At 37.7% G+C, this 12,105-nt stretch overlaps 1 protein-coding gene across 3 annotated transcripts; it reads right to left on the reverse strand.

Moving 5' to 3' along the window:
- Nucleotides 1-629: 629 nt before the first annotated feature.
- Nucleotides 630-11,401, reverse strand: LOC144357547 (uncharacterized). 3 transcript variants are annotated; one of them, XM_078011678.2, is made up of 3 exons: nt 11,157-11,401; nt 2,582-2,754; nt 630-1,277 (listed from the first exon to the last, which is right to left on the reverse strand). In XM_078011678.2, exons 2-3 carry the CDS (start codon nt 2,690-2,692, stop codon nt 1,065-1,067), a joined length of 324 nt encoding a protein of 107 aa, XP_077867804.1. In that variant the 5' UTR covers nt 2,693-2,754; nt 11,157-11,401; the 3' UTR covers nt 630-1,064. The 3 variants fall into 3 exon arrangements, with proteins under 3 accessions (XP_077867804.1, XP_085362200.1, XP_085362202.1); XM_085506074.1 differs by lacking the exon at nt 11,157-11,401 and adding an exon at nt 8,857-9,039; XM_085506076.1 differs by lacking the exon at nt 11,157-11,401 and adding an exon at nt 4,292-4,421.
- Between the last annotated feature and the right edge of the window lie 704 nt (nt 11,402-12,105).

A 12,105-nucleotide genomic window follows, 5' to 3' on the forward strand; every position in this document is an offset into this window, starting at 1 on the left:
GGTACACAGCCGCTAAGTAGTAAACAAAAGACCACATGTTGGTCTCACCTCTGACCCAGGTGATTACGCCCTCAAACAGGGAGCACCTGAGAAAAATAATATTTAAAAAATTTCATTGGTTCTTGCTGGGCATTTAAATTGAGAGCTACGAGCAGCCATTGGTTAATTAGTGGCATGAGACCAGCAGGACAGTTGTTCTCTATGAGTAGCGCCCTCAAGCGGCGGTATGTTTCATAGATATAATGGAGTTGAGTGAAAGCCATGTGATTCACTGCGACAACGCTGTTTTGTTATCGTTCATTCCCTGGAATACTGACCAGTCCTTTGGAATACATGAACTCAAGGAACATTGTTTTTTGGCTGAAGTATGAGACATTGTCGACGTTGAGAGAATTCTAATCTCAGCAGCCTGAGGTACATCATAGTATGGTTTCGTCGAAAGAGGACGCAATGTACATGTGAATGACGTTTTATACATACTGACGATTGCCAAGCAGTCAATGTAATTATAATATAAAATATTACTTCTAAACATCGTTCTGGAAAATGATGAATAGCTCATGGTTGAACTTGACGTGACGCATTGATGAACTGTAAGTACATATTTCATATAATAACAACGAGTTACATTTCATACTTTAACTCGAGGGGACTTTATTAAGGCAGTACACTGTGGCAGGTAAGTAACTGAACAAAATTGAGAAATCTTGATAATTTGTTTTTCTGCAGATACCATAAAAAGAAACACAATTCAACAGGAATATAATAAACAAGGCGATGTAGTATGCGTCACGCTCAAATATCGTAATGACGTATTACAAGTGTTCAAATACATTGAGAGTCGCCTCGAGCAATGGTGTATTTGATCGGAATATTCCATTGCGCTATTTTAATAATAGTATGTAATATTGAACGATAAGTATTTTTATAGTAATGCCGACATTGGACGAATAATCCAATAAATGATTAAATGACGTCACAGTATATTGAACATATAAATCATGATTTAGTTGTTTACTAGATTTAAGTTAAAAATAAATGTCATATGGTCACACTCATAACGGCTAATCATCGTCGTCGCCAACAACAATTTCTTCGTTGCCATCGTCATCAGCAAGTGATTGTCTTTTCTTAACTTTCACGACTTGTACTCCCATTTTCTTCGCTTTCTTGTAATCAAAACCTCGAGGACTGTCGAACCAGGCCTGGTCTCCTATGTAAATGTCCTCGTCGCCATTTTGTCCTGGAACCTCCCGCCGACTGTATGCGTACAGAGCCTTCAAAGAATAGAATAGAAGAAGAATTAACAGGTTGTTCTTCAATCGTGTGTAGGGAAGAAATGTTTTAACCCCATATTGGATTTTGCAAAGGATTGTGTGAAAATAATCTTTTTTTTTTGTAAACACATCCGGGTAATTAGAAAAAAATAAGCATATAGTTTATGTTTCCCTAGCGACGAAGTGGTTGTGTAATGAAATAATGGGGTATATTGGTGAAAGCAATGTTGTTCAATTTGACTAGTACGCTCCAGTGTAATCAATCGCCATTTGTCTTAATGTGTTAGTAAATCTTTCAAAACACTATTAGTTTGTGATGATGGACGACTTCGGTTCATATCAACAATATGAACTGTTTCCCCTCCCGTCGTTGTGGCACTGCGTCGCGACAGGGCCCAAAAATAAGATTAGTAGGGTACTAGTATTCAAGTTGTTAATTATTAAACATACCAACTTATTTAAGTTGATAATTCACAATATATGAGAGCGATTTGGGACCGCCTGTTTTTGCGTTGTTAAATTTGCTAACAAGTACTGCCCTCTATGGCAGAATATTACACAGCTGATTTGTTGAGCTGGAGTGTTGACTGTCCCCAACGGTGAAACAAATATTTTTTTTCGTTAAAATATGCAGATTTAAAAATCAATACGGAAAATAACGCTGACATTGATTTAATAACCGTTGCGTCTGTCGGGAAAAGACAAAGGTTATTGTCCACGCGAGATTGTGCACCTTCCATGATGCAATCAAGTCCATAACCGTGACTAAGGAATGTTGTTGTAATTTGCATATAGTTAGTAAGTAACAGCGAATAAACCGTGACGACATAGTAAATACTACCACATTCACTCTACTAGGATACTACATCAAATCAGAGGAAAAGCTTGCATGTGTGACTCAAAATGATGCTCGCGTATGGCACCAACTCGCATGGCTTCATGTCAAAGCATGTACCCCGTGGGCCCGGGCATCCTCAAAGGTGCTTAATAACCGTGCAGATAGCGTGTAACCCGTCCAGGTCGATCAACGCCACACAGCATAGCTTGACATTGCGGCAAAGGCCTTCAGATCTGGCTTTACTAGTATGGTGCAGTAATGGTGCAGCAAGCAAGTAACATCGACATAGTAAATACTACGTCAAATCAAAGTAGACACGTACTGCATGCATGACTCGAACTCAGGCTGGCGCTCGCGAACGGCCGTAATCGCTTCGCAAGAACTCCCCTCGGCCACCGGACATCCCCAACAAGGAGCTTATTACGTACTATAACATGCGCAAATATTTTAAAAAATACATCTATACCTTTTCACATGCCTTGCATTTTAACGTGTATGTTTTCTCAAATTCTCCCACCGTTTCTTCGATGTAGATCTTTTGTCTGGCGTGTTTGCATTCAGCTTGCTCGACAGACATGGTTGCTCATAGGAATGGCAGAAATTCCACACTTTTCTCGGTTTCAATTGTTGTCAAAATATCTAGAAGAAATGCAGAGAACAATGGTAATACGTGTTTGAATTAATTGTTATTCTGGACCATGTGTTCATGATCCCTGGTACTTTCTCTGGTGGTGTTGCACTGTGTAACAGATTCGATATGATATATTAATTTTTATTATGTTTAACTTTTTTTGAACTACTGTAAAACATGTCTTTTTAGCTAGCATGGTATTTTAGCTAATTTAGCTAATTCGCAATTTCGCTAAATTAAGATGTTGCTAATTAGAATATACAGTAGTATATTCTCGCTCGCAGTAAGATTATTGGCACTTTACTAAATTAAGATTCAGTTAATTCATGCATTGAGTCGCTAAAATGATATGTGGCTATTTCAAAGTGTTTTACAGTATTTGTCTGTTTAGAAATGTCCATTGATAGTCTTTAGTAGATTGTACCACCAAAAGGGACACAGTGCTTTCCTCTTGGGGTTATGCATTAGGCATATGACTTGAAACTTTAAAGGAGGCAGAGGTTTGGCATTTGTCACTCCGTGCATACAATTTGAGATCTGTGAATGAATTCTGGTGATAAAATCAACTCGTATGTGCTGCGAAATGCCCTAAATATCGAGTATAAAGCGGGCTGTGAAGTAGACGACAAACGTCCAATTTGCTTGACGTTATATCGCCTCTAGGGGGCGTTAGCTGATGACGTCACTAATGAACATGATGTCTCAGCAATATCGCTATTGTATACATGTACCTATTCTATTCTGGTTTCCACAAACGTTGAATAGCCGTCACAAATTCAAATATATTTAGTTTTTAACTATCTATCTATTATTATATGCACGCAATCTGACCCTATGACTATGAAATATTTTATTTTAAACAATATAATGTACTACCACTAAAATGTATCAACACGATATGTCTGATTACACGCACGCATTTAAATGTGTTTGGGCTGAGAGTGTGCATCGGTGTAATTTCTTGGGTTCCTTTCCTGCTTGTTGACTCTTCACGGTGTGTTTGTATAATTATCGTTGTTTTCCCCCAAGAAGAAAACATGGAAAAGCAATAGAATTAAATAAAGAGCTCCATGCGTGGATTTCGATTGTTTGAAATGCTTATCGACGGTGTTCCGGTAATAATTTCTTTGGAATATCGATCGTCGTTGGTTTCTTCATGCTGAGTTTAGGATGCGTCAGTGTCGACGTCTGTCATTTAAGCCGAGAACGGACAAACATTGACCGTAATTCATGGGGATCATGTTCAGTAATTTTGGGGCTGAAAACCCAAATAATTAAACAAATACATATTATTAAATATATTTGTTATTTTTCATCGCCAAAGTATAAAAGAACTAGTTGTCCCGTTGAAACAGTCAATTCCAACTAGTACACATTTCTTACCTCGAAGAGCATCGGGTAATATATCAATAACCATTCTTACTAATCACTAGCTTTATTTTATTCGAACCTGTTTTTTCGAAATTTGTTGGCAACTTCGGTGCTAAAAAAATACTTGAAAAAGTGGATGTGGTTCTCTAGCAAAATCCTGTAGATGATACGCACATTTATGGTTCTGTAACCAAGGCCTTGCTTCGACTCAGGTGCCTTTCAGCCAATCAATTAAGTTGTAACAAATCATATTTGATGCGAATTGAAAAGGTGTTGCACCATTCAATCACCGGTGTCAATTCACGTACTTTTGTTCTTGTGCTTCGACAGGCTTCATAATCTAAGTTCAAAACGAAAAATGATACTGAAATACATTAGGATATACGGCGAATCTATTTTCTTTGCAAGTTGAGAAAATAAGGTAAACCAGACTAGGGTAGATGATTTTCAGTACCGAAGATTTTCTACGAATCACGAGTTTTCAATTGTTCATCGACCGGTCGCAAAGTATTTACGACAACAACTAAATTTAACACTTTGTTTTTTCTGAAGCCCAATATATTATTTATGAATGTCAAGCTCTGTTCGATTTTTTCAGGGTATGTGGCCCGTTTTTACACACAGAGGGAATGGTTTGTGAGAAAACTTTTACAGATCGAGCCCAGCCACTGATCGTGACTCAATTTTGATGTCAAATTTTACCAGACTGACATGGGATTGGCATCGTAATTTTGGAATAAAATCCACATCAATATTTTCTTCGCTTCTGTGCTCTCGGTCCAAGTGACCTTTTCGCGTAACTGTCTCGTTAATCATTACTGAAAGGAGAGAGCTAGATATAAACGGAACACAGTCCCGCTCCAACAGCATTTTGTGGAACACAGTCAATTCGTTACACATTACACGTGTATGCTAAATTCACGTATGTTTGAATGATTGTGAAATAACGGATAACAAAAGCCCCTCCCTCCCGCAGTCACGATGTATCAAATGTTATGTCAGAATTACAAGCTCACCGAAATAAATTGTTAAAGAAGGAAGTGGAAAATTTGAGTATTTCAATCAAAATGTTATAAAAAAGTATAATTTGACATGAAATAAAACTTTAGTTCTCGTCGTGAACATATCATTATTTGTCGAATGAAATACTAAATACTCAAATTTACCCGAAGTTTATATTTACATGTCGGTGAATAATCATATAAAATGAAGCTTCCATAATACTGGTGATATTTGTTTTTCTAAAATACAGTGTATATACAATATACGTTGGATAATGATCTATCAGTAATATGTATAGCGACTAAGCCGCTTCGTAACCATAGAAATGTGATTGTTTTTTTTTAAATATGGCGCAACTATAAATAAATACCTTAGCATAAGATATGAGAGTGTTAGCGGACTCGGTAGCCGAATTTTATTTTCCCATTTTTTTTTTCTTTTTACCCAACGTTTCTAATCATAATGCTACACTCCCCAGGAAAATTATATTATCCCATCTCCATTCCGCCCTCCCACCTCCGACATATAATAACATTCTATATACCCATTTCTGTATTACTTTTAGTCTGAAATCCTATCTATAATGTTATACCCCGTATATATATTGAATCCACCGATGATATTCGTGCTTAGAGAAATCAATACTTTCTTGCAATTTTGCTTCACAGAATGATTGATACACACAAGTGAAAACGACTAGACATGTTAATTAGTCACACGTGTTTTAACATGTTTTTGCAGGGTAGTAATACATCATTTTTTGCTTGTAATGTTTGTAAAATACGACGCTAATTCTTTACCGCAGGGCATTAATCACACTCTCGGCCGATCCGTCATGATAACAACAACACATTCAAATGTGTGTAAGCGACACTGCGTAATAAAATAGTACATGGTCTAGTGCACTCCAAAAATACGTTGTTTTTGTGAGGGAAACTATTAAGCACAAACAAAATAAGTGGTTGTGTGTGGTACGGTGTATCCGTGTGGGCCAGGGCTTCGCCAGTGGGGACTACTGCTTTCCACTATTAGTGCAAGACATGGTAATATGACATATGTGGTCAATGCCTGTTTTACACTTTCAACACATGTTAACGTAAATTCCGTAATTATGGGGAGGTATCACATATGCTTCATGTTTTTGTCATGTGATACGGAAACCAACCCGGGCTCAAAGGAAGGGGTGTCACAGGTAGTTTTACGCCGCAGTTCATTCGCATTTAGCCGTATTATACGTTAGCGCCTCTAACGTCCCGCGTTACGCAAAGATACAAATAAAGGTTTATCGTTGTAATGTTTCTGATAAAACTGTTTTCATAAAAAACATGAATTTGACAAGCAATAATTATTTCAGGGTATCCGTCTGTTTTACACCATGTAGTTTCTGGAACAATTTTCTGTAACAATTTCTACATAATTGTCACGTGAAAAAATTATATAATTGAGAGCAGGGAAAGTATTGTAAACGCCAGTAAGAGGTAAAGCATAGAGGTTAGAATCAGAGAATCATAACAGTTTACTTAGACTGTACATAAAAACAGACTGATGGACATCAGCATGCAATACTGATCTACTCAAATACAAAAAGAAATGAATAAGCCTCTAACTATGGCGCCTCTGGTGTGGAGCTGTGATCCATGGCATTATCAAAGCATATGACATTTTCTTTGCACTTGCCGCAAGTTAAGATATAACACGTGTTTTAGCGACGTGGATCGACTTAGGTTCTACATTTATACATAAGATACAGCTGTATTTAACCGCCAGGTTACACAGTTACCCATAAATACAATCCCTTCATTGTCAAAACACTCGAAGTCTGCGATTCATTGCTTATTTAAAGCTGTTTTTATGAAATTTGAAACGGGAGAAATAAGGCCTTAGTATTATGAGATTGATTTTGCTGAAACAGTAGATTCAGTAAACCGTCTACAGTGAAAACTCGACTGGGTTAATTTAATTTCTGGACATTCTATTTCTCTGCTTACATTGCGTAACTTATATAGACGACGGGTACATACTGCGACATGCGAGCGCGGTGTAGACTATAACCCCGATCCGTCCGTGCTTTTAAAACCACATGTACAGTTCGTGAACGCATGGCACCCAGTGTGATGTGTACGCTGTGGAACAGACTTGGGTATCTGTAAATACGTCGATGTGAGTAAATACAATAACACCTGTAGTAATTTCTTATCACTACAAAGAAATACGTTAGGACAATGGAAGTAAACAATATTCGCTTGGATGGTTCCATTTATTTTAATTAACTGACACAGGGTGAGAATAAAAGCACTTTGTAATTTACTATACGGGGGGTGTGCATTCATGGAGTGTTCGAATACACATTAATAAAGGCTTCACTTCGGTTGATCAACACAACAGCTAGAAATCATTCGACGTAATACAACTTTAAACATCGTTGTTGTTTGTGTATATTAGAGCATATTAATATAGAGTTGCCGTTTCGATGATAAATCTAAAAATTTGAAGTAAAAAAATAGAATATAATAAATGACTAGCTTTGCTGTGACACGTTACTGAACTACCAGTCGCTGCTTGCTTATGATAAACGTGGTTACGTTTATAGCACTAATATTAATTATATATACTCAGTCAGCCATGATAACAAACATTTAATTGCCTCTATCGAGGTGTAAAGCGTAATAAAATTGTACATGGTCCGTCGCGTGCACTCTTAAAATACTGAAGGTATTTGCAGGTATTTGTCCTAAGGCTGACGACAGTAGTATTGCATACCGTTCGTGGAGGGGGGGTCACTTACACACTACGGCCTCAAATAATCAACAATTTTAACAAAAACACCATCAGATTGCTCAAGGCCCAATTCTATAAATTATACTTATTCTCATGATGTGCGAATACAGGCTGAGTAACGATCTCTTTTCATTATCAGGGTATTCATAGTTTGTGTCACTGAAGGCAGTATAACACATAGGAACGGCAACTACATACACGAGGTGCAGAGACTAAAATGGAATCTGTTGAGACCTAAGTATAATCATGGAAGGTACTAACGTTACTACCTTCCATGGTATAATGTACCAGTTTGATATTACATCCTATGTTTTATCAAAATGTTGATTCAAGGCAAATAATTGTATATACACTGTACACTAATTTTAACACTCTTATCAGCATGAGGTCGAAACATTAATACAAAAGCGAATCAATACAATAATCTTAGTGATATGTAACATTGAGGTACGCGGTTACGTCGCGATCTGTCGGCAGTATACCGATTTTCTGAACACTTTCAGGTGAGCAGCGCTTGTGTTAAATGCTGTACCAAGGCGATGTGATTCGAGCGTGACATCATCAAACAAGTTATTCATGTAAGACACATATTGGTATTTCTTCCGAACTCTCTGAATTGCCGTCTTTTTGATTAACTTTGACAAATCCAGGTGGAGATACCGAGATTTCGCACTGTGGCCGGACACTGACAACTGGGTACACCCAGGCCTGCGTCGCCATGACGACGTGGTGACATTGCCATCGAAGCCCGATTCTCATTAGATATATATATATATATAGAGCGATTATTGAGGTTTCACGGCATGTATGAAAACAGACAAAAAAACAATTATAAATTCTGATTAGGTTTTTAAGAAACATTAATCATCAGACGTTTTATTGAGTCGACAATCCTTGATCATTTCTAACTATTAAAATTCAACGTGAGCATGGTACGCCAAAACATGCATGCTTATTACCTGTGTAGGGGTTTTCCTTCAGCTATCACACTTCCTACTGGCGTCTTCGGAATGATATACTACTTTCTTAGACCTACTGCAACGTTTCCACCGTGGTTCACTGTGTCACAAGTCCAAACAATGATAAACTACGTTCTATGTCAACCCAACACAAACGATCGAATCAACAATGACTAAATGACATATTTGAACATTTTAAAACTAATGTTTACATCACGCTTTGACGTCTAGCATAAACTGTGTTTTGATTGGTTACTGAATAAACATGTTGTATAGTCATTCAACTGTAAATTATACCGACGATCAACGATCGCATTTGCTAAGAATCGACGATGACCCCTGAACTCTGTGACAAGTTCGTTTATATACACACTACGGGTAACGATTACAACTTATTTTTACCAGATGGTGACCTCTCAAGAAAGGCCAGTGAAAAGAACATGATACATTAGTACGGTTGTCTTTGTAGTAAAGCAAGACTCATTAGCTTAGTAAGCGTGTCTATGGGACATTGACTGTAACAAAACAGATCAGTTCATTCACAGAAATGCCCTTACACAGTCCACTCATAAAAACACATGAATAACTTTATTACTTAGATAGAATTTTAATCTAGTCCCGCGGAGTCTGTACTGTGGTAAAGAGATATTGTTATCACGAATGGGTGGTATATAACTCAACATTTGCGGCTCGAACACCAGTCTCATATAAATATTACAAACTACATGAAATATATCTGCATCAGCAATATACAATCTAATAACTTAATATCTGGACTAATAGCAATAATTTGAAGATGATCGTGCCATATGACATGGTTCGCTTGACGTCTTTCATCAAATTCTCTGTTACGATTAAAAAACAATTCTTATTGGTCAGTGCCCTCAGTGTATGGCCTCGGCGGCGTAACTAAGTTGGCGAGAGGTTTATATTTTCAATTAAATAATTGGCGAACACATTGTTCAGCCTGAGTTGTGTAACGTCATTCGAGATTTGCTGCGGCAATTTATTGACGATCGACAGGGAATTCAAGTTACTATTATATTAAATACAAAACAAGACCAGACATAAGCTTATAAACACATTTCATATTTTTGTACAGCGTCGATCCTGTAATGCTAGGTAATTCCTAGTGCAGTAGTCGAATCGAGGCAACCGTTCGTTTCAACAGTAGTTTTATTAGGCACTCGCTAGCAAAATAAGCACATCACTCAACCAGCAAACAAACAGACCACATAAACACTTAGGTTGGTTATAAGCGCGGCCTCCAGTTTCAAGCTTACATAATTTTTTTTATTTTATTATTTTTTTAAAAAATGCGATAATTTTCGAGGATGGAAACCATAGTCTCGCGAGATCATGATATCTTATGAGAACATCGTATGATATAGAAGTATTGCCATGTTTATATTAAATCGTGTTTATCCACTCTGTGGAAATATTAATTTTTTCAGAACCAGTTCCCTCTATTCATCGCAAATTCATGAAATAGTCCTGTTTATTTGGGAGAGAAAGTCTGGTGGTAAAAAAGTTGATTTTTGAGCTGTTTGATCTGCTACGTGCTGATGTGATTGTCATCAGTAATGTTAGCTACAACCATGAATGTATTCGTGTACAGCAACACATTGTGTTATACCTTGTATTGTCAAATACAAAATACACTATACACAATGTGTTATATATCACTGTCACATAAAGTCAACTTTACTATTTATGATGTTGTATCCACGATAATGGAATCTATTTAATTATTGCTGCATACATATTAGTATTTTTTACAATTCACTAGCTGCTAGCATGATCACCTTTGCCACTGGAAGAATTATATCAAATTTTGCGGGGAAAATAATGAGTGATATGTAGTGTTGGTATTATACGAATGTAACACAGGCACAGATGCACACTATAAAGCTAATTGAACTTAATAATGCCAATGGGAAGTACGGTCTGTGTATAATTGTGTATATACGTGGTGTCACCCTCTGTGTAGCGAGTGGCGACTGACGATGACAGCGTTGTGGATAAAATTAGACTCGACCGAAGTCATTTTCATTATACTTATTATTTAGTTGTCCGCGAACGCAACATCGCCAGGTAAAAAAAAGGGTAAATACAATACGTGATCGCATATAAGACAGACTGGTCGGCTGAATTACAAATTAAGGAGTAAATACAAAACGTGATCGCATATAAGACGGACTGGTCGGCTGAACTACAAATTAAGGAGTAAATACAAACAAGACGTGATCGCATATAAGACGGACTGGTTGGCTGAATGATAAGTGGCAACGGGAACCTACCTATCAACGGTAACCGTTCCTGACGGTCTGATCGCTGGATCGGTAACAACAGTAGCCGGGTACTTCACCTTGCTTCGCTGGTATGTGCCCCAGTGCATGTGTTTACGGTTCTGCTTCTACCTGTCTGCCCACACGGCGTGAGACTTCCTCTGATCGGAACAAAGTAGGCGAACTACCGCTTCGCTGAATGGATCTTTCCACCTTATTTATGTTGGATGACAGTCTCTTTGTTGTTTTCATTGGCTTTATGGGTTTGTCACAACAGTCGTTTGTGTTTAACATCATCCAAATTGAAGCCACTCTCTTGTGTTGCTGGGTATGGTATTTTTTTATAACGCCACAGTCGAGGGCAAGGGGTAAAAGGTGGGTCACTTATTGTTTTATAAATGGTGCAACGTTGAAAACTAGGCACGGTTGTTGCCTGCTGAGCGACCCTGAAAAGTACACATGATGATCTTGAGTAGTACGTCTATATATACGTGTTAGACCTGTCATAAGCCCCGATTCCAGTCAGCCTAAAATTCGACATATTATACAGTATGCGTATCTTAAGTACACCTCGTTACTGAGGGTTTATTAGGAACAAACATGTTTGACACGTAGCGAACCCGTTGCCATGGTAATTAAACACACACCTATCAAGATAAGTCGAGCCACCGGATTGATAGACTGTGTTGCTCGGTTCATTAGCTGTGTGTTTTCAATGATCACGTACAACATGCTACCTGAACGCTTAATCTGACTATGTATATGACCACTGTAAACCTCTTTATTGAAGTGTACTTCGAGAAAATATTCAGTTGATATAAGACATGGTGTCTGGGCGATTTAGACTGTAATACCGCTCAATTGGTCCATGCCTACACCACAATCCAGAGCTATTAAAACACAGAAACATGTTGGTTGTCTGATATTAAACAGAATCGACTATGAACAAGCTCGATTGTAA

Source organism: Saccoglossus kowalevskii, chromosome 12, assembly GCF_978046115.1.
Source record: "Saccoglossus kowalevskii chromosome 12, keSacKowa6.1, whole genome shotgun sequence".
NCBI lineage: Eukaryota > Metazoa > Hemichordata > Enteropneusta > Harrimaniidae > Saccoglossus > Saccoglossus kowalevskii.